The 24459-nt window shown below is 39.3% G+C and overlaps 1 protein-coding gene across 1 annotated transcript in view; it reads right to left on the bottom strand.

Moving 5' to 3' along the window:
• The window catches only part of LOC117329932 (sodium-dependent proline transporter-like), a 75011-nt gene extending 54190 nt beyond the window's left edge, over window positions 1-20821 (bottom strand). Inside the window, exons 1-11 of the mRNA XM_033888164.1 lie at window positions 20797-20821; window positions 13330-13447; window positions 11155-11286; window positions 6897-7118; window positions 5879-6023; window positions 5479-5617; window positions 4772-4906; window positions 4470-4573; window positions 3920-4044; window positions 3617-3729; window positions 3136-3267 (exon numbers count right to left, since the gene is read on the bottom strand). Coding sequence (XP_033744055.1) covers window positions 3136-3267; window positions 3617-3729; window positions 3920-4044; window positions 4470-4573; window positions 4772-4906; window positions 5479-5617; window positions 5879-6023; window positions 6897-7118; window positions 11155-11286; window positions 13330-13447; window positions 20797-20811 — 1380 coding nt within the window. The 5' untranslated portion in view covers window positions 20812-20821. The remainder of the gene's footprint in view (window positions 1-3135; window positions 3268-3616; window positions 3730-3919; window positions 4045-4469; window positions 4574-4771; window positions 4907-5478; window positions 5618-5878; window positions 6024-6896; window positions 7119-11154; window positions 11287-13329; window positions 13448-20796) is intronic.
• Between the last annotated feature and the right edge of the window lie 3638 nt (window positions 20822-24459).

Here is a 24459-nt window from a genome sequence, read left to right as displayed (position 1 = left end):
TACTAACACTAAAACATACCAAATTATAACCAGCTCATCAGTCGTAACACACAAATACTACCCTACACACAATTATCATACAAAGTTATAATAACCAGCTCATCAGTCGTAACACACAAATACTACCCTACACACAATTACCATACAAAGTTATAATAACCAGCTCATCAGTCGAAACACACAAATACTACCCTACACACAATTACCATACAAAGTTATAATAACCAGCTCATCAGTCGTAACACACAAATACTACCCTACACACAATTACCATACAAAGTTATAATAACCAACTCATCACAATTATCATACAAAGTTATAATAACCAGCTCATCAGTCGTAACACACAAATACTACCCTACACACAATTTTCATACAAAGTTATAATAACCAGCTCATCAGTCGAAACACACAAATACTACCCTACACACAATTATCATACAAAGTATTGATAACCAGCTCATCACAATTACCATACAAAGCTCATCAGTTTATCATACAAATACCATTTAAAACATGTGCTTTAGAAAATACTATTTAACAATATGCTGTGTGAAATGAACTGCCTTAACAGTGTGTCTTAAAAGTGTCAAGTGTGCGACGTTAGTCAGACCTAACAACGTAGTACACACTGACCATACAGGGACTTACCTGTGTGACGTCAGTCCTAACAATGTAATACCTACAAACCATACAGGGACTTACCTGTGTGACGTCAGACCTAACAACGTAATACACACTGACCATACAGGGACTTACCTGTGTGACGTCAGTCCTAACAATGTAATACCTACAAACCATACAGGGACTTACCTGTGTGACGTCAGACCTAACAACGTAATACACACTGACCATACAGGGACTTACCTGTGTGACGTCAGTCCTAACAATGTAATACATACAAACCATACAGGGACTTACCTGTGCGACGTCAGTCCTAACAACGTAATACACACTGACCATACAGGGACTTACCTGTGTGACGTCAGTCCTAACAACATAATACATACTGACCATACAGGGACTTACCTGTGTGACGTCAGACCTAACAACGTAATACACACTGACCATACAGGGACTTACCTGTGTGACGTCAGACCTAACAACGTAATACACACTGACCATACAGGGACTTACCTGTGTGACGTCAGACCTAACAACATAATACACACTGACCATACAGGGACTTACCTGTGTGACGTCAGTCCTAACAACGTAATACACACTGACCATACAGGGACTTACCTGTGTGACGTCAGACCTAACAACATAATACACACTGACCATACAGGGACTTACCTGTGTGACGTCAGTCCTAACAACGTAATACACACTGACCATGCAGGGACTTACCTGTGTGACGTCAGTCCTAACAACGTAATACACACTGACCATACAGGGACTTAACTGTGCGACGTCAGACCTAACAACGTAATACACACTGACCATACCGGGTCTTACCTGTGTGACGTCAGTCCTAACAACGTAATACACACTGACCATACAGGGACTTACCTGTGTGACGTTAGTCCTAACAACGTAATACACACTGACCATACAGGGACTTACGTGTGTGACGTCAGTCCTAACAGTGTAATACACACAAACCCTACCGTAACCTATCTGTGTGACGTCAGTCCTAACAATGTAATACACATAAATCATACCGTAACCTACCTGTGTGACGTCAGTCCTAACAATGTAATACACACTGACCATACAGGGACTTAACTGTGCGACGTCAGACCTAACAACGTAATACACACTGACCATACAGGGACTTACCTGTGTGACGTCAGTCCTAACAATGTAATACATACAAACCATACAGGGACTTACCTGTGTGACGTCAGTCCTAACAATGTAATACACATAAATCATACAGGGACTTACCTGTGTGACGTCAGTCCTAACAATGTAATACATACAAACCATACAGGGACTTACCTGTGTGACGTCAGTCCTAACAACGTAATACACATAAATCATACCGTAACCTTTCTGTGTGACGTCAGTCCTAACAATGTAATACACATAAATCATACCGTAACCTTTCTGTGTGACGTCAGTCCTAACAATGTAATACACACTGACCATACAGGGACTTAACTGTGCGACGTCAGACCTAACAACGTAATACACACTGACCATACCGGGTCTTACCTGTGTGACGTCAGTCCTAACAATGTAATACATACAAACCATACAGGGACTTACCTGTGTGACGTCAGTCCTAACAACGTAATACACATAAATCATACCGTAACCTTTCTGTGTGACGTCAGTCCTAACAATGTAATACATACAAACCATACAGGGACTTACCTGTGTGACGTCAGTCCTAACAACGTAATACACACTGACCATACAGGGACTTACCTGTGCGACGTCAGTCCTAACAACGTAATACACACTGACCATACAGGGACTTACCTGTGTGACGTCAGTCCTAACAACGTAATACACACTGACCATACAGGGACTTACCTGTGCGACGTCAGACCTAACAACATAATACATACAGATCATACTGGGACTTACCTGTGTGACGTCAGTCGTAACAATGTAATACACACAAACCCTACAGGGACTTACCTGTGTGACGTCAGTCCTAACAACGTAATACACATAAATCATACCGGGTCTTACCTGTGTGACGTCAGTCCTAACAACGTAATACACACTGACCATACAGGGACTTACCTGTGTGACGTCAGTCCTAACAACGTAATACACACTAACCATACAGGGACTTACCTGTGTGACGTCAGTCCTAACAGTGTAATACACACAAACTATACAGGGACTTACCTGTGTGACGTCAGTCCTAACAGTGTAATACATACAGACCATACTGGGACTTACCTGTGTGACGTTAGTCCTAACAACGTAATACACACAAACCCTACCGTAACCTACCTGTGTGACGTCAGTCCTAACAATGTAATACACACAAACCATACTGGGACTTACCTGTGTGACGTCAGTCCTAACAATGTAATACACATAAATCATACCGTAACCTATCTGTGTGACGTCAGTCCTAACAATGTAATACACATAAATCATACCGTAACCTACCTGTGTGACGTCAGTCCTAACAATGTAATACACACAAACCCTACCGTAACCTACCTGTGTGACGTTAGTCAGTCCTAAAAGAAACAGCGTCATACACACAAACAACACCCAGTATGTTTTGTATTTTCGTAGAACACCAGGGAATTCGTCCGAGAGAGCGCTGATTACACCTTCCACCATACCAAACTGTTAATGTAGAATCATTAGTAAAACGTGAACCCCATCGTCAGTACCAATATCAAAATATGTACTATGCTTCGTGATAAAGTGGGTTCTTATATTAGCTTTACCATAATTCATTACGATATTATTATGGCGTGCTTTAAATTTTAAATGTGACAATATATACCATCTTCAGTTTATTACAGGACGCATGCAGTAAGATTCAGATACAATTATAAATTATTAAATCACATTGATTTAAGATAATATTAACAAATGACAACTTGGTTATAAAAGACAAGCGTCATTTTAGTACTGGTTAGCTGAAGAACAGACAGCAAATGAATGACTTATAAAACGAACACTAGTATACCTGGCTAGACATTCCAAGTAGCAGCAACATGAAGAAAAATAAAAACGCCCATATCGGGGGGAAGGGCATCCTAGCTATACCCTCTGGGTAAGCGATGAACACAAGGCCTGGACCTGAAGTAGAACTCTAATGTAATAAACAATAGTAATCCGACTGATTTTAATATCTTTAGGTCTCAACACCGAATTACTTTCTCTCTTTGGAAACTATACTTCTTTTAAAGATCACTTTTTACTTACTTTACTTTTTATTTACTAATTACAAATGTATATAACAATTAACAGATGTCAGATGAGTACCGACCCGTTGTAGCGACGTCCTTGACCTCCTTTCCTGTCAGGTGAGCCATGAAGCCTAACACGGAGAATATCACAAATCCCGCGAATATGCTGGTCCCACAGTTAATGATGGCTACTAAAATGGCATCCCTACAAATTCAATGGTAAATAAATATCATTTGGGGATAGTTTTTATTTTACAGAAATGTTTAATTGATATGATAAAAGTATTGAAAGAAATTAAGATTTTCTCTAGCGTGACAGGATCATTGTGTTGTACTTGTTAAAAAGTTTTATTCCTCGTCCCGGAGAAACTGTTTACATTATATTCAGTGATTTACTACTTACATTTCGACAAAAAACTAAATCTTACATACTGTATTACTGAGGTAGCGGTACCAATACTTTTAAGACATCGAAACGTCCAATGCCCAGATTCCTACCGAGATCTAACTTCATGTATAAAACATTCCTATCATCAACCTAACATTAACATCTTTTACCGAACATACCTAAAACAACACATTGTGTCCTTGAGCTTTATTTAGTCGGAGATAAACTATTATCACACTTACCTATAACAATTATTTTTGAATTTGTTATAACTGGACATAGTTATAAGGCTTCCAAACGCAGGCCCTAAAGAGTAGAATATCTGACTGGCAGCGTCGATCCACGGCTGTAACAGTGGATTGGTTACTTACACAGCTATACTATAACAATCACGCACCTGTTCATACAGGATCTGTTTTAGCGGAGATTAAAACATTATTAAAATCGAATCAACTTCGTTAATCAAATGACGTTAAGTATTGTATATTAATATCAGGTATACAGATTTAATTTAGACATTTGTATACAAACTGGGAGGTCGTACCCTGGGATCGGCCAGCTGTTCCCATTTAGGAATGATGTAAAACTCTATTCCTTTCTTGTATCCTTCGAGTGTGACGCCTCTGATCAACAAGGTCACCAATACCAAATATGGGAATGTAGCTGTGAAATATATCACCTGAAAAACAATACAGAGAAATATCAATAACTGCACAGACATGACAACTATCATCGAACAGTAAAGTCGGGATCATCCGGCTATCGGAGGCTTATACCTGACCTCTAAGCATCGCATCTTGAGTGAACACGTTGTACGGTATCTGGCACAGTAACCAAGCGATGGCTATCCTGTAGGGAGGGCGTTATAAACAAGAAATACCGAATCAAAGGTAAAAACAAGAGACACGAGTACACAAAGACGTAAAGAAAGCTAAAAAATATAAAACAAAGACAAAATAGAAGCAAATAAAGGAATTACATTGAAAAATACGAATAACAATATGTTCGGGAAGGGTAAGCGTCCTTACATTTCAGCCACGGACCAATACTGATACAAACCTCTGAGCGTGCTCCAACTAAGACTGGCGGACTATCGGTTAAATACTTGTGTGAAGGTATATAAGGGAACTGAATGTGCAAGTATACTGACGTAAAGTGGTTAGGATCTGCTAACACATTACCAGCGGACACTGGCACGGAACAGGAACTGTGCAAGCCGTTGGCGTATGAATACAATGTAACCACACCAACCTTTCCGGAAGATTTGACGCCTTTCATCAAAGAGAAGAAAATGAATATCCAAGCTATAAGCAGAGTAACGGTCAATTTCGGGCTGATTTCGCCAACACCTCCAATGTCGTGAACTTCATTCAGTCTCAATACAAAGTTACTGTAAAAAGAGGGCGGAACACATTAGAGTTTTCTTCGATGGCGTCGTTCAGCTATGAGGTCCGCATCACCCAAGGTTCCCAGCTGCCGTGAGGTCCTGTAAAGAAGTTCACGTATACATACGGCTTTTGCCAGCTAGGTGTATGATATATCAGTGTCGTTTACTGTAAAGAATCTTGGTAGCGCACCAAACATTTCTATGTGCTTTGCTTCACTATCGCAAAGTCTTGAATAATGACGGATTGACTAGATGACAACTTACGTAAAATACTCTTCGCTCGATGTTTTGTACAAGCTCTCGTAGCTACAGTCGGTGAGATTCTTTTTGGCGAAGTTGTAGGTTAGGTTTTCATACGGCAGTCCATATTTGGGAATTGTCTCTTGTATGCAGGTCACGTTCATTCGTTCTGTAAAAAGAGTATGGAGAGATGTATACACAACAAATCCCTGTTAATTATTAGTCAATTATTTTATATAAACAAATAGCATTGATATCACCGCCACTCATTCTTAAAGAGGTAACTCTGACTCTGAAGCGTTAGGGGTATTTTGTATAAAATATACTGTTCCTTTAGTCCTGACTAGATCAACGGAATATGATAAATACACAGCCGGGTCAATGATTACTGGATTATAAAGATAACTTGGTTTTTTGGTCTCGATAGTAAAAACGGGATACTGAATACTGGGTTGTGAACAAACATGGATATTTGTGTCTCGAGTATTGGTGACTGGATTGTAAATATAACTGGATTGGTGACTGGATTGTAAATATAACTGGATTGGTGACTGGATTGTAAATATAACTGGATATTTGTGTCCCGATAGTAAGAGTGTTGGTGACTGGATTGTGAGACAACAGGATAGTAAGAACGTTACATTCCTGGCATCATTTTGCTCATTATCATCCAAAACAGCTATATTTACAATAACTTGCTTACATCAACTGTTCTAAAATAATCGTTATCTTAGGCAGTCTCCGTCAAACAATGCATGGAAATCGACATATCTGAAGGATGGTGAAATTAATTATGGAAAATTTAATATGTAGGTATTAGCTGGATATCAATATAAAACTCAAGCTAGTTCGCACGGGGTTTAAATAAAAGATGTCAGGATTGACGTGAAAAAAATAAAATAAAGAAAATTTGAATAAAACTTACAATTTTATTTAGTCGATACATGAACATTAAGTAAGTATGATTACTCGTTACTTAGGAGTTGCCGTCTAGCAAGTGTACATATTAACCAGGGGACGTAACTCCTGGTGACAGACTTACCTAACTGGATACTGAGTTTCTGGGTGTCGTTCATGCCGTCCTCGATCAATGTTAGGTTATTGATACAGTAGTCCGAGTTCCAGGGGTTCCCACACGACGCCCAGGGTACGTCACTGTCGAAACTGACCAGTGACACTAATAGGTAATACAGGGCGTACGCTATCACCACGTTATAGTAGATAGCCACCATGGTGGACACACAGACAGACGCATACCCGATACCTGTATAATAGAACAATAATGTTAAAACAATGACCACCATGGTGGACACACAGACAGACACATACCCGATACCTGTATAATAGAACAATAATGTTAAAACAATGACCACCATGGTGGACACACAGACAGACACATACCCGATACCTGTATAATAGAACAATAATGTTAAAACAATGACCACCATGGTGGACACACAGACAGACACATACCCGATACCTGTATAATAGAACAATAATGTTAAAACAATGACCACCATGGTGGACACACAGACAGACATATAACCAATATATAAACAATGACCACCATGGTGGACACACAGACAGACATATAACCAATATATAAACAATGACCACCATGGTGGACACACAGACAGTGTGGTATGTAGGGGTAGGTGTGGTATGTAGGGGTAGGTGTGGTATGTAGGGGTAGGTGTGGTATGTAGAGGTAGGTGTGGTATGACATGGAGTTAATAGAGTGTTATGTAGGGGTAGGTGTGGTATGTAGGGGTAGGTGTGGTATAACATGGTGTTAATAGAGTGTTATGTAGAGGTAGGTGTGGTATGTAGGGGTAGGTGTGTTATGTAGGGGTAGGTGTGGTATGTAGGGGTAGGTGTGTTGGTTATAACATCGGTGTTAACTAGTAGTGTATATGTAGCGGTATGGATGTGGTATGTAGGGAGTAGGTGTGGTTTTATCACATGGTGTTAATAGAGTGTTATTGTAGGGGTTAGGTTTGGTATGTAGGGGTAGGTGTGGTATGTCAGGGGTAGGTGTGGTATGTGTGTAGGTGTTGTATGGTAGGTGTTGGTATTGTAGGGTGGTGTGTATGTAGGGGTAGGCTGTGGTATTTAGGGGTAGGTGTGTGCGTTATGTAGAGGTAGGCTGTGGTTATGACATGGAGTTAATAGAGTGTTATGTAGGGGTAGGTGTGGTATGTAGGGGTAGGTGTGGTATAACATGGTGTTAATAGAGTGTTATGTAGAGGTAGGTGTGGTATGTAGGGGTAGGTGTGTTATGTAGGGGTAGGTGTGGTATGTAGGGGTAGGTGTGGTATAACATGGTGTTAATAGAGTGTTATGTAGAGGTAGGTGTGGTATGTAGGGGTAGGTGTGGTATAACATGGTGTTAATAGAGTGTTATGTAGGGTAGGTGTGGTATGTAGGGGTAGGTGTGGTATGTAGGGGTAGGTGTGGTATGTAGGGGTAGGTGTGGTATGTAGGGGTAGGTGTGGTATGTAGGGGTAGGTGTGGTATGTAGAGGTAGGTGTGGTATAACATGGTGTTAATATAATGTTATGTAGGGGTAGGTGTGGTATGTAGGGTAGGTGTTGTGGTAATGTAGGGGTAGGTGTGGTATAACATGGTGTTAATAGAGTGTTATGTAGGGGTAGGTGTGGTATAACATGGTGTTAATATAGTGTTATGTAGGGGTAGGTGTGGTATAACATGGTGTTAATAGAGTGTTATGTAGAGGTAGGTGTGGTATGTAGGGGTAGGTGTGGTATGTAGGGGTAGGTGTGGTATGTAGGGGTAGGTGTGGTATAACATGGTGTTAATAGAGTGTTATGTAGGGGTAGGTGTGGTATGTAGGGGTAGGTGTGGTATGTAGGGGTAGGTGTGGTATGTAGGGGTAGGTGTGGTATGTAGGGGTAGGTGTGGTATGTAGGGGTAGGTGTGGTATGTAGAGGTAGGTGTGGTATAACATGGTGTTAATATAGTGTTATGTAGGGGTAGGTGTGGTATGTAGGGGTAGGTGTGGTATGTAGGGGTAGGTGTGGTATAACATGGTGTTAATAGAGTATTATGTAGGGTAGGTGTGGTATAACATGGTGTTAATAGAGTGTTATGTAGGGGTAGGTGTGGTATGACATGGTGTTAATAGAGTGTTATGTAGAGGGTATGTGTGGTATAACATGGTGTTAATAGAGTGTTATGTAGGGGTAGGTGTGGTATGTAGGGGTAGGTGTGGTATAACATGGTGTTAATAGAGTATTATGTAGGGGTAGGTGTGGTTTAACATATTGTTAATAGAGTGTTATGTAGGGGTAGGTGTGGTATGTAGGGGTAGATGTGGTATAACATGGTGTTAATATAGTGTTATGTAGGGGTAGGTGTGGTATAACATGGTGTTAATAGAGTGTTATGTAGGGGTAGGTGTGTTATGTAGGGGTAGGTGTGGTATGTAGGGGTAGGTGTGGTATAACATGGTGTTAATAGAGTGGTATGTAGGGGTAGGTGTGGTATGTAGGGGTAGGTGTGGTATAACATGGTGTTGATAGAGTGTTATGTAGAGGTAGGTGTGGTATGACATGGTGTTAATAGAGTGTTATGTAGGGGTAGGTGTGGTATAACATGGTGTTCATATAGTGTTATGTAGGGGTAGGTGTGGTATGTAGGGGTAAGTGTGGTATGTAGGGGTAGGTGTGGTATAACATGATGTTAATAGAGTGTTATGTAGGGGTAGGTGTGGTATGTAGGGGTAGGTGTGGTATAACATGGTGTTAATAGAGTGTTATGTAGGGGTAGGTGTGGTATGTAGGGGTAGGTGTGGTATAACATGGTGTTAATAGAGTGTTATGTAGGGGTAGGTGTGGTATAACATGGTGTTAATAGAGTGTTATGTAGGGGTAGGTGTGGTATGTAGGGGTAGGTGTGGTATGTAGGGGTAGGTGTGGTATGTAGGGGTAGGTGTGGTATGTAGGGGTAGGTGTGGTATGTAGGGGTAGGTGTGGTATAACATGGTGTTAATAGAGTATTATGTAGGGGTAGGTGTGGTATAACATATTGTTAATAGAGTGTTATGTAGGGGTAGGTGTGGTATGTAGGGGTAGATGTGGTATAACATGGTGTTAATATAGTGTTATGTAGGGGTAGGTGTGGTATAACATGGTGTTAATAGAGTGTTATGTAGGGGTAGGTGTGTTATGTAGGGGTAGGTGTGGTATGTAGGGGTAGGTGTGGTATAACATGGTGTTAATAGAGTGGTATGTAGGGGTAGGTGTGGTATGTAGGGGTAGGTGTGGTATAACATGGTGTTAATAGAGTGTTATGTAGAGGTAGGTGTGGTATGACATGGTGTTAATAGAGTGTTATGTAGGGGTAGGTGTGGTATAACATGGTGTTCATATAGTGTTATGTAGGGGTAGGTGTGGTATGTAGGGGTAAGTGTGGTATGTAGGGGTAGGTGTGGTATAACATGGTGTTAATAGAGTGTTATGTAGGGGTAGGTGTGGTATGTAGGGGTAGGTGTGGTATAACATGGTGTTAATAGAGTGTTATGTAGGGGTAGGTGTGGTATGTAGGGGTAGGTGTGGTATGTAGGGGTAGGTGTGGTATAACATGGTGTTAATATAGTGTTATGTAGGGGTAGGTGTGGTATAACATGGTGTTAATAGAGTGGTATGTAGGGGTAGGTGTGGTATGTAGGGGTAGGTTTCGTATGTAGGGGTAGGTTTGGTATAACATGGTGTTAATAGAGTATTATGTAGGGGTAGGTGTGGTATGACATGGTGTTAATAGAGTGTTATGTAGGGGTAGGTGTGGTATAACATGGTGTTAATATAGTGTTATGTAGGGGTAGGTGTGGTATGTAGGGGTAGGTGTGGTATAACATGGTGTTAATAGAGTGTTATGTAGGGGTAGGTGTGGTATAACATGGTGTTAATAGAGTGTTATGTAGGGGTAGGTGTGGTATGTAGGGGTAGATGTGGTATAACATGGTGTTAATATAGTAATATGTAGGGGTAGGTGTGGTATGTAAGGGTAGGTGTGGTATGTAGAGGTAGGTGTGGTATGTAGGGGTAGGTGTGGTATAACATGGTGTTAATATAGTGTTATGTAGGGGTAGGTGTGGTATGTAGGGGTAGGTGTGGTATGTAGGGGTAGGTGTGGTATGTAGGGGTAGGTGTGGTATGTAGAGGTAGGTGTGGTATGTAGGGGTAGGTGTGGTATACCATGGTGTTAATAGAGTGTTATGTTGGGGGTATGTGTGGTACTTTTTATAAAGCAGATATTTTGTGTGTAGAATAGAAAACTACCTTTGAATAAGGGGTTCACTCTCCAAATCGATAGTGGACCCAATGAAGCAAATTGTCCGAAGGCAAGTTCCAGGAAGAACACAGGCAAACCGACAAACGCCAGCATGAGTACGTAAGGTATGAGGAAGGCTCCTGGAACAAAATAAAAATCTAAAATTAGTACAACTTAGTACAGCTTAGTATAACTCTGTAAAACTTAGTATAACTCAGTATAACTTATTATAACTTAGTATAACTCAGTATAAATTAGTATAACTTAGTATAACTTATGATAACTTAGAATAACTTAGTATAACTTGGTATAACTCAGTATAACTTAGTATAACTTAGAATAACTTATGATAACTTAGTATAATTTAGCATAACTTAGAATAATTATGATAACTTAGTATAACTCAGTATCACTTAGTAAAACTTAGTATCACTTAGAATAACATATGATAACTTAGTATAACTTAGTATAACTTAGTATAACTCTGTATAACTCAGTATAACTTAGTAATACACGTAGTAATTTAGTATAACTAAGTATATTCTGAACGCAGTCATAATTGCCTCTATGTTCAGAACGTTGTCAATATAATATTCAACAAAGATATATCAGTGTTTATGTTGTGACATTACTCCAAAATTTGTCAAGGCTGTTTTCGAAACTGCTTAAATTTTGGACTTGAACTACATTTTCTGGTAAAGAGTTCTAGCTGTCCACAATTCTTTCAGTGAATACGTATTTCCTCATGTCAAGTTTACTTCTTAATTTTTCATCGCTGAGTGAATGTCCTAGGCGTTCAATCCGACTAAAATAGCAATGCACACACACTTCAGTAGCGAATATTAGATGTAATCCTTCAATATCAATGCGTGTTATTCTGTTGTCGTTTGATATTGATTTTTAAGATGGAAAAATGGACCAAAACTGGTCGTGGTAGCCGACGATGCATCGGCTGTGGAATGGAAGTAGGTATATATTTTAAAGCGGTTTTGCAACGGGCGATCTGATTGGTCGACAGCACTGTTAACAATGCTAACTATAATCGTCGACTAATCAGACTGTCCGTTTTAAGCAGTTCTAAGGTAGATAGCCTACTTCCGTTCTACAGTTGACGCATCGTCCGATGTTCCTAAAAGGTGATTTTTTTTCTCTTTTTTTTTCGGCATAGCCGTATAATATTCTTTTGGCCCCGGATATGACGCGACAGGTGGCGTTACTGGTCAAGATGAAGAATATATGTGATTGGTCAATGTAGCGGTACATGCAAAATGCAGATATGCAATTAAAAACGAAACACAGTTAAGATTGAATGCAAGCTAAATAAGTGGCTGTATCTTTTCAAATGACACATCAATAAAATTATATTCCTGATTAAAATGCAGTCTTATTATCACAAAAAAAAATGATTCAAACTGATATAATTTTGTAATCCGTGCTGAAACGCATTATTTCGTTAATTTATTTCACCAGCAGTTTTACATTATAACCACCAGCATTAAAACTGCCGTTTATCTTTTTAAAAGATATTTCTTGTCTAATTTAAAATCGTTAGTCGGAGCACATTCCTAGGTTTAAGGAATGCAATCTTAGGCTATAGTGCTACCTTTGGAAAACAAATCAGAGAATTTCTCAATGAATATTGATGGAATTTAGACCAAGATTAGAACTTTTTATATATGACGCTATTTAAACCTGTTTATTATATAGACAACAAGATGATACTGACGGGTAAACCGAATCATGACACTGAATTAAGTGAGGGAATATAGATTTACCTGGATAGCACTGCGGAATATCAGGTCAACATATTATGCTTACCTGTATATGTAACGTCAGGCTCTCTAGACTCGAACCGGGGCGATGGGGCTGAAGAAGTCTCGGGCGAATGAGAAGAACCATGTTGGTTAGCCTAAAGAAAGCCCGGGGCAAATAAGAATCTTGGTTGTGAGTCTATTGTGAGAGTTGACGGGTAATATATGGTTGGTTTTATCACCATTACATCTCATCGGGATTTTTTCGCCTGTTTAATGACATGAAGGTCAACATGCGAATACTTGTAAGTAGACCGTATGGTTTTAGTTTAAATACGCCTCATTCGATGTCATGTATCTATTTTGATTAAAATCTACTACTAAGAGCGTCTTTCCACTTCTTTTCGGTAACATTTAGAATAGGATACTGACCTCCTCCATTCCTGAAACACAGGTAAGGGAACCTCCAAATATTGCCGAGTCCAACAGCATAACCTACACAGGAGAGGAAGAATTCCACCTGATTACCCCACGAGCCACGCTCCTCAATCTGTAAAACAAACCACGAGTTTATATAAGTTTCTCGTATGCCAAAGTAGATTGTACGTCATCACGAACCCATTGTACGCCATCACGAACCCATTGTACGTCATCACGAACCCATTGTACGTCATCACGAACCCATCACTAACAAACAGATTTCATGGAGATAGGTTAAAAGAAGTGAGAAGATACCCAGGAAAAAAAAAAACAACAACAAAAAACACACCAAAAACAAAAAACAAAAAAGGGAATAGATATACTTTCAGAAGTTGACAAAATTGTGAAAAAAACAACAACTACACATCACCAATGTAGCAATCCTTATGTCAAAACCAAGGTTAAATAAGTATGATTGTGTAAAGCAGTAGTTTAACTTCTCAAAAATTATCGAATTAAGATAATGATCAGAAAGAAACACAACATACCATCATTATAGAGTCTACCAAGTTTCAACTGATCGATAAAAAACTACGGGAGAGGCAAACAAAAAGTATAAGCCAGACGGACAAACGGACAGACGGACGGACGGACGGACGGACGGACAAAGTCATACAAGTCGTACCCCTGTAAAGTTTAAGTGGCGTATAACTTAGGAAACACTAGTAGATAGAAATAATAATATAAAAATAAAAACAAATAAAAAAACACCCAAACAACCCGCAACATTGAATCATTCAAGAATTCAAGAGTGACAAAAAAACAGGAAGCAGATACACAAAACAGGATCAAATTGTCGAAGGCCTTATCAGTTTACATCGTAGCAGGGAATGTCCAGGGAGATTAAAAGAAATATGGCAATTAAGAAGGTAGCAAACAAGTAGGAGGGCAACAGCAACTTAGGATACAGGGGCGAAATGGAGATCAACACAAATATAATCATGTTTATATACTGGGGCGAGATGGACATAAATACAAATATAATCATGTTTATATATTGGGGCGAGATGGAGATCAACACAAACATAATCATGTTTATATACTGGGGCGAGATGGACATAAATACAAACATAATCGTGTTTATATACTGGGGCGAGATGGAGATCAACACAAATATAATCATGTTTATATACTGAGGCGAGATGGACATAAATACAAACATAATTTTTTTTTTATACTGGGGCGAGATGGAGATCAACACAAACATAATCATGTTGATATACTGGGGCGAGATGGGGAAAAAACACAAACATAATCGTGTTGATATACTGGGGCGAGATGGAAATAAACACAAACATAATCATGTTTATATACTGGGGCGAGATGGACATAAATACAAATATAATCATGTTTATATATTGGGGCGAGATGGAGATCAACACAAACATAATCATGTTTATATACTGGGGCGAGATGGACATAAATACAAACATAATCGTGTTTATATACTGGGGCGAGATGGAGATCAACACAAATATAATCATGTTTATATACTGAGGCGAGATGGACATAAATACAAACATAATTTTTTTTTTATACTGGGGCGAGATGGAGATCAACACAAACATAATCATGTTGATATACTGGGGCGAGATGGGGAAAAAACACAAACATAATCGTGTTGATATACTGGGGCGAGATGGAGATCTAAGCAAACATAATCATGTTTATATACCGGGGCGAGATGGAAATAAATACAAACATAATTTTTTTTTTATACTGGGGCGAGATGGAGATCAACACAAACATAATCATGTTGATATACTGGGGCGAGATGGGGAAAAACACAAACATAATCGTGTTGATATACTGGGGCGAGATGGAGATCTAAGCAAACATAATCATGTTTATATACTGAGGCGAGATGGAAATAAACACAAATATAATCATGTTTATATACTGGGGCGAGATGGAAATAAACACAATCATAATCATGTTTATATACTAGCGCGAGATTGAAATCAACACAAACATAATCGTGTTTATATACTGGGGCGAGATGGAGATCTAAACAAACATAATCATGTTTATATACTAGGGCGAGATGGAAATAAACCCAAACATAATCATGTTTATATACTGGGGCGAGATGGAAATAAACACAAACATAATCATGTTTATATTCTGGGGTGCCGAGATGGAAATAAACACAAACATAATCATGTTTTTATACTGGGGCGAGATGGAAATAAACACAATTATAATCATGTTTATATACTAGGGCGAGATGGAAATAAACACAAACATAATCATGTTTGTATACTGGGGTGAGATGGAAATAAACACAAACATAATCATGTTTATATACTAGGGTGAGATGGAAATAAACACAAACATAATCATGTTTATATACTGGGGCGAGATGGAGATCTAAGCAAACATAATCATGTTTATATACTGGGGCAAGATGGAAATAAACACAAATATAATCATGTTTATATACCGGGGCGAGATGGAGATCTAAACAAACATAATCCTGTTTATATATTGGGGCGAGATGGAGATCAACGCAAACATAATCATGTTTATATACTGGGGCGAGATGGAAATCAAAACTAACATGATCCTATTTATATACACAACACAACACAAACATCATGTTCATCTACAGTGCGAAAAAATGTACGTCCCTCGATAATACACTTAATATTGGTATACAGGATAGTACATTAAACAGTTAAGTCCCTCGATAGTACACTTAGTATTGGTATACAGTATAGTACATTAAACAGTTAAGTCCCTCGATAGTACACTTAGTATTGGTATACAGTATAGTACATTAAACATGTAAGTCCCTCGATAGTACACTTAATATTGGTATACAGGATAGTACATTAAACATGTAAGTCCCTCGATATACAGTATAGTACATTAAACATGTAAGTCCCTCGATAGTACACTTAATATTGGTATACAGGATAGTACATTAAACATTTAAGTCCCTCGATATACAGTATAGTACATTAAACATGATAGTACACTTAATATTGGTATACACGGCGTCTCATTTTGATAAATCACTGATATCATTAATCAGCTTTTTTGTTTGTTTTTGTTTTGTTTTTGTTTTGCTCAAAATAATCACTTAGCAAACATTTTGGAAAATCATTTTAAACATATTAAGAGAAAAATATAGAATATGAGTAAGAGTGTTGATTCCCGGTGATAGAACTCTTTGATTACACATACTGTGTACAGAGTAATTCAGATGATTGTAATGTTGATATACCGAGTACATGACGTTGACAAACACTGTTTGTTGTCTTTAGGCAGGATTTTATTGTTTTACTAAGTGTCTATCTTCACTGATTCCGGGCGCTGGAGTAGGGAATGATTAACATCCCCTTATCTGAAGGGTGACACATACTTTAACATAGCGGTGTTGTGGGGAAATCAGGACTACTTCAGGTAATTTTCCGTTACCTTTTCACTCGCCCTGATTTTTCTATTGTGGACTAGAAACAGGCCGATTATTTCAAGTTATTGATGTCTTCACACGCTTTTTATTGACCTACTTTGGAAAGAATAATTTTAAAAGTTGTGCGTCTGTCTTAAATAGTAAACCCACGTAACCATGTCAAATTAACCCACGTAACCATGTCAAAACAACCCACGTAACCATGTCAAATTAACCCACGTAACCATGTCAAATTAACCCACGTAACCATGTCAAATTAACCCACGTAACCATGTCAAAACAACCCACGTAACCATGTCAAATTAACCCACGTAACCATGTCAAAACAACCCACGTAACCATGTCAAATTAACCCACGTAACCATGTCAAATTAACCCACGTAACCATGTCAAATTAACCCACGTAACCATGTCAAATTAACCCACGTAACCATGTCAAATTAACCCACGTAACCATGTCAAAACAACCCACGTAACCATGTCGAATTAACCCACGTAACCATGTCAAATTAACCCACGTAACCATGTCAAATTAACCCACGTCACCATGTCAAATTAACCCAAGTAACCATGTCAAATTAACCCACGTAACCATGTCAAATTAACCCACGTAACCATGTCAAATTAACCCACGTATCCATGTCAAATTAACCCACGTAACCATGTCAAATTAACCCATCTGGACCAACTAGCATGATTAATATAACTTGTTTTGCAATGGTTGTAAAGATAAATTAAATTAATATTTAAAATTAACCTGTGTAGCTTAATCGTACCAACACATTATAAAAAAAAAAACATGTACTGTAATCATGTCAAATTAACCTGTTGAGCTAACTCGTATCAATATGTTATAGTAAACCCATGTAACCATGTCAAATTAACCTGTTGAGCTAACTCGTATCAATATGTTATAGTAAACCCATGTAACCATGTCAAATTAACCTGTTGAGCTAACTCGTATCAATTTGTTATAGTAAACCCACGTAACCATGTCAAATTAACCTGTTGAGCGAACTCGTATCAATATGTTATAGTTAACCCATGTAACAATGTCAAATTAACCTGTTGAGCTAACTCGTATCAATATGTTATAGTAAACCCATGTAACCATGTCAAATTAACCTGTTGAGCGAACTCGTATCAATATGTTATAGTAAACCCACGTGACCATGTCAAATTAACCTGTTGAGCTCATGTGTCTAAACAGTATATCTAAGTCATGTCTAAACAGTATATTTAAGTCATGTCTAAACGGTAGATTTATGTCATGTCTAAACAGTATATCTAAGTCATGTCTAAACAGTAGATTTTGTCAAGTATAAACGGTAGATTTATGTCATGTCTAAACAGTAGATTATGTCATGTCTAAACAGTAGATTTATGTCATGTCTTAACAGTATATTATGTCATGTATAAACGGTAGATTTATGTCATGTCTAAACAGTAGATTTATGTCATGTCTAAACAGTAGATTTATGTCATGTCTAAACAGTAGATTTATGTCATGTATAAACAGTAGATTTATGTCATGTCTAAACGATAGATTTATGTCATATAATAGTAGATTTATGTCATGTCTAAACAGTAGATTTATGTCATGTCTAAACAGTAGATTTATGTCATCTCTAAACAGGAGATTTATGTCATGTCTAAACAGTAGATTTATGTCATGTCTAAACAGTAGATTTATGTCATGTCTAAACAGTAGATTTATGTCATGTCTAAACGGTAGATTTATGTCATGTCTAAACAGTAGATTTATGTCATGTCTAAACGGTAGATTTATGTCATGTCTAAACAGTAGATTTATGTCATGTCTAAACGGTAGATTTATGTCATGTCTAAACAGTAGATTTATGTCATGTCTAAACAGTAGATTTATGTCATGTCTAAACAGTAGATTTATGTCATGTATAAACAGTAGATTTATGTCATGTCTAAACAGTAGATTTATGTCATGTCTAAACAGTAGATTTATGTCATGTCTAAACAGTAGATTTATGTCATGTCTAAACAGTAGATTTATGTCATGTCTAAACAGTAGATTTATGTCATGTCTAAACGGTAGATTTATGTCATGTCTAAACGATAGATTTATGTCATGTCTAAACGATAGATTTATGTCATGTCTAAACAGTAGATTTATGTCATGTGTAAACGGTAGATTTATGTTGTGTCTAAACAGTAGATTTATGTCATGTCTAAACGGTAGATTTATGTCATGTCTAAACAGTAGATTTATGTCATGTATAAACAGTAGATTTATGTCATGTCTAAACGGTAGATTTTGTTAAGTATAAACGGTAGATTTTTTAAAAGTATAAACGGTAGATTTATGTCATGTCTAAACAGTAGATTATGTCAAGTATAAACGGTAGATTTTGTCAAGTATAAACGGTAGATTTATGTCATGTCTAAACAGTAGATTTATGGTAGGTCTAAACAGTAGATTTATGTCATGTCTAAACGATAGATTTATGTCATATAACAGTAGATTTATGTCATGTCTAAAAAGTAGATTTATGTCATGTATAAACGGTAGATTTTTTAAAAGTATAAACGGTAGATTTATGTCATGTCTTAACGGTAGATTTTGTCAAGTATAAACGGTAGATTTTTTAAAAGTATAAACGGTAGATTTATGTCATGTCTTAACGGTAGATTTATGTCATGTCTAAACGGTATATCTAAGTCATGTCTAAACAGTAGATTTACGTCATATAACAGTAGATTTATGTCATGTTTAAACGGTAGAGTTATGTCATGTCTAAACAGTAGATTTATGTCAAGTATAAACGGTAGATTTTGTCAAGTATAAACGGTAGATTTATGTCATGTCTAAACAGTAGATTTATGTCATGTCTAAACAGTGGATTTATGTCAAGTATAAACGATAGATTTATGTCATGTCTAAACAGTAGATTTATGTCATGTCTAAACGGTAGATTTATGTCATGTCTAAACAGTAGATTTATGTCATGTCTAAACGATAGACTTATGTCATGTATAAACAGTATATCTAAGTCATGTCTAAACAGTAGATTTATGTCATATAACGGTAGATTTATGTTATGTCTAAACAGCAGATTTCGCAATGTCTCTAAACAGCAGATTTCGCAATGTCTAAACGATAGACTTATGTCATGTTTAAACGATAGATTTATGTCATATAACGGTATATTTGTGTCATGTCTAAACAGTAAATTGATGTCATGTCTTAACAGTTTATTATGTTATGTCTAAACGGTAGATTTCGTCATGTATAATGGGGAAATTTATGTCATGTCTAACGGTAGATTGGTCACCCCAAGCGTCACATCCAACTCGTACATTCATGCGATATTAAAACAATATATTTTTGTAATATTTATAAATAAATTTTAAACATGTCAGAATATTATATAAAATCCCGTAACGAACTGTTGCCGATGCGTAAAATATCGGTAGAACTTCGACATTATAAACTCGTATTGATTTAAGAACTACACTATACTAACTCATGTAAACAGGTTTTATCAATGATTTTACCGTCGAACAAATAACAGTAAAGATAACGGATACTGGACAAGGTTATGTTTTATCGTTGTGTATCTGGGTAAGATGATTAGGTTTTATCAGTTTATACTAAAGCAGGTACGACTCGTCTTGGCTGGGGAAAATGCTATCTTGTTACAATACTTACAGATAAAGGGGATGTCTAGTAACGAACCATATTAAACGATCTATATATCTCATTCTTATTCCATAAAGATGTAATTATCGAATATATATAATAATTGTTTTGTTTGTACTGCCTCCTTCTATAGGAATATAATATCATTTCTATCGCCACGTGCATTTTAATGCGTGGAAATATTCCACGTGAAAAATCAAAGTAAGTACAAGTGTGTGATGTGAGAATGAACATGCGCCATCACCATGTCAAAAACAAACCATCAAATTGGTACCATTGATCACGCAACAATCAATACGTTTAGATACATTTATAAATGACCTACCTTTTGGTCCGTCATATCGAAATGTCCCTACCGATCAAAAGACGGAGTGTAAACACTGGGTGTTGAATTTAAACTTATTATCTTAAGAGGCAGACAAACTTCTGATCGCTGATTGGTCAATCCGATCACAATGGCGATACCGACCTTCTCCAGCGGATCGAGGGAGGTGGGTGTGTTTAACTTATTTCACGTATATACATATCGATACCAAGTTTTTAAAAGAAAAGTTAAACACCGTTTGACAATGTCTATGTATCACCCCTCCTCCCAAATCACATTGATGTAGGTGTCGCTTACAGCTACAAATACCCCAACCCGTTATTACTAATCTGACGTCTGTGTTGTCAGGGGTGGTAAAAAACATTGTATGTAAGACTGTCCAGTAACTAGTCTAACCTCCGTGTTGTCAGGACTCCCCAGTAACTAGTCTAACTTCCGTGTTGTCAGGGGTGGTATAAAACATTGTACGTAAGACTGTCCAGTAACTAGTCTAACCTCCGTGTTGTCAGGACTCCCCAGTAACTAGTCTAACCTCCGTGTTGTCAGGACTCCCCAGTAACTAGTCTAACCTCCGTGTTGTCAGGACTCCCCAGTAACTAGTCTAACCTCCGTGTTGTCAGGACTCCCCAGTAACTAGTCTAACCCTCGTGTTGTAGGACTCCCCAGTAACTAGTCTAACCTCCGTGTTGTCAGGACTCCCCCAGTAACTAGTCTAACCTCCGTGTTGTCAGGACTCCCAGTAACTAGTCTAACCTCCGTGTGTCAGGACTCCCCAGTAACTAGTCTAACCTCCGTGTTGTCAGGACTCCCCAGTAACTAGTCTAACCTCCGTGTTGTAGGACTCCCCAGTAACTAGTCTAACCCTCGTGTTGTCAGGACTCCCCCGTAACTAGTCTAACCTCCGTGTTGTCAGGACTCCCCAGTAACTAGTCTAACCTCCGTGTTGTCAGGACTCACCAGTAACTAGTCTATCCTCCGTGTTGTCAGGACTCCCCAGTAACTAGTCTAACCTCCGTGTTGTCAGGACTCCCCAGTAACTAGTCTAACCTCCGTGTTGTCAGGACTCCCCAGTAACTAGTCTAAACCTCCGTGTTGTCAGGACTCCCCAGTAACTAGTCTAACCTCCGTGTTGTCAGGACTCCCCAGTAACTAGTCTAACCTCCGTGTTGTCAGGACTCCCCAGTAACTAGTCTAACCTCCGTGTTGTCAGGACTCCCCAGTAACTAGTCTAACCTCCGTGTTGTCAGGACTCCCCAGTAACTAGTCTAACCTCCGTGTTGTCAGGACACCCCAGTAACTAGTCTAACCTCCGTGTTGTCAGGACTCCCCAGTAACTAGTCTAACCTCCGTGTTGTCAGGACTCCCCAGTAACTAGTCTAACCTCTGTGTTGTCAGGACACCCCCGTAACTAGTCTAACCCTCGAGTTGTAGGACTCCCCAGTAACTAGTCTAACCTCCGTGTTGTCAGGACTCCCCAGTAACTAGTGTAACCCTCGTGTTGTCAGGACTCCCCAGTAACTAGTCTAACCTCAGTGTTGTCAGGACTCCCCAGTAACTAGTCTAACCTCCGTGTTGTAGGACTCCCCAGTAACTAGTCTAACCTCCGTGTTGTCAGGACTCCCCAGTAACTAGTCTAACCTCCGTGTTGTCAGGACTCCCCAGTAACTAGTCTAACCTCCGTGTTGTCAGAACTCCCCAGTAACTCGTCTAACCTCCGTGTTGTCAGGACTCCCCAGTAACTAGTCTAACCTCCGTGTTGTAGGACTCCCCAGTAACTGGTCTAACCTCCGTGTTGTCAGGACTCCCCAGTAACTAGTCTAACCTCCGTGTTGTAGGACTCCCCAGTTACTAGTCTAACCTCCGTGTTGTCAGGACTCCCCAGTAACTAGTCTAACCTCCGTGTTGTAGGACTCCCCGGTAACTAGTCTAACCTCCGTGTTGTCAGGACCCCCCAGTAACTAGTCTAACCTCAGTGTTGTCAGGACTCCCCAGTAACTAGTCTAACCTCCGTGTTGTCAGGACACCCCCGTAACTAGTCTAACCTCCGTGTTGTCAGGACTCCCCAGTAACTAGTCTAACCTCCGTGTTGTCAGGACTCCCAAGTAACTAGTCTAACCTCCGTGTTGTCAGGACTCCCCAGTAACTAGTCTAACCTCCGTGTTGTCAGGACTCCCCAGTAACTAGTCTAACCCTCGTGTTGTCAGGACTCCCCAGTAACTAGACTAACCTCCGTGTTGTCAGGATTCCCCAGTAACTAGTCTAACCTCTGTGTTGTCAGGACTCCCCAGTAACTAGTCTAACCCTCGTGTTGTAGGACTCCCCAGTAACTAGTCCAACCCTCGTGTTGTAGGACTCCCCAGTAACTAGTCTAACCCTCGTGTTGTCAGGACTCCCCAGTAACTAGTCTAACACTCGTGTTGTCAGGACTCCCCAGTAACTAGTCTAACCCTCGTGTTGTCAGGACTCCCCAGTAACTAGTCTAACCTCCGTGTTGTCAGGACTCCCCATTAACTAGTCTACCTCCGTGTTGTCAGGACTCCCCAGTAACTAGTCTAACCCTCGTGTTGTCAGGACTCCCCAGTAACTAGTCTAACCTCCGTGTTGTCAGGACTCCCCAGTAACTAGTCTAACCTCCGTGTTGTCAGGACTCCCCAGTAACTAGTCTAACCTCCGTGTTGTCAGGACTCCCCAGTAACTAGTCTAACCTCAGTGTTGTCAGGACTACCCAGTAACTAGTCTAACCTCCGTGTTGTAGGACTCCCCAGTAACTAGTCTAACCTCCGTGTTGTCAGGACTCCCCAGTAACTAGTCTAACCTCCGTGTTGTCAGGACTCCCCAGTAACTAGTCTAACCTCCGTGTTGTCAGGACTCCCCAGTAACTAGTCTAACATCCGTGTTGTCAGGACTCCCCAGTAACTAGTCTAACCGCCGTGTTGTCAGGACTCCCCAGTAACTTGTCTAACCTCCGTGTTGTCAGGACTCCCCAGTAACTAGTCTAACCTCCGTGTTGTCAGGACTCCCCAGTTACTAGTCTAACCTCCGTGTTGTCAGGACCCCCCAGTAACTAGTCTAACCTCAGTGTTGTCAGGACTCCCCAGTAACTATTCTAACCTCCGTGTTGTCAGGACTCCCCAGTAACTAGTCTAACCCTCGTGTTGTCAGGACTCCCCAGTAACTAGTCTAACCTCCGTGTTGTCAGGACTCCCCAGTAACTAGTCTAACCCTCGTGTTGTCAGGACTCCCAGTAACTAGTCTAACCTCCGTGTTGTAGGACTCCCCAGTAACTAGTCTAACCTCCGTGTTGTCAGGACTCCCCAGTAACTAGTCTAACCTCCGTGTTGTAGGACTCCCCAGTAACTAGTCTAACCTCCGTGTTGTAGGACTCCCCAGTAACTAGTCTAACCCTCGTGTTGTCAGGACTCCCCAGTAACTAGTCTAACCTCCGTGTTGTCAGGACTCCCCAGTAACTAGTCTAACCTCCGTGTTGTAGGACTCCCCAGTAACTAGTCTAACCTCCGTGTTGTCAGGACTCCCAAGTAACTAGTCTAACCCTCGTGTTGTCAGGACTCCCCAGTAACTAGTCTAACCTCCGTGTTGTCAGGACTCCCCAGTAACTAGTCTAACCTCCGTGTTGTCAGGACTCCCCAGTAACTAGTCTAACCT

The sequence above is a fragment of the Pecten maximus genome, chromosome 6 (assembly GCF_902652985.1).
Source record: "Pecten maximus chromosome 6, xPecMax1.1, whole genome shotgun sequence".
Taxonomy (NCBI): Eukaryota; Metazoa; Mollusca; class Bivalvia; order Pectinida; family Pectinidae; genus Pecten; species Pecten maximus.
This window is presented reverse-complemented; position numbering and strand designations above follow the sequence as displayed.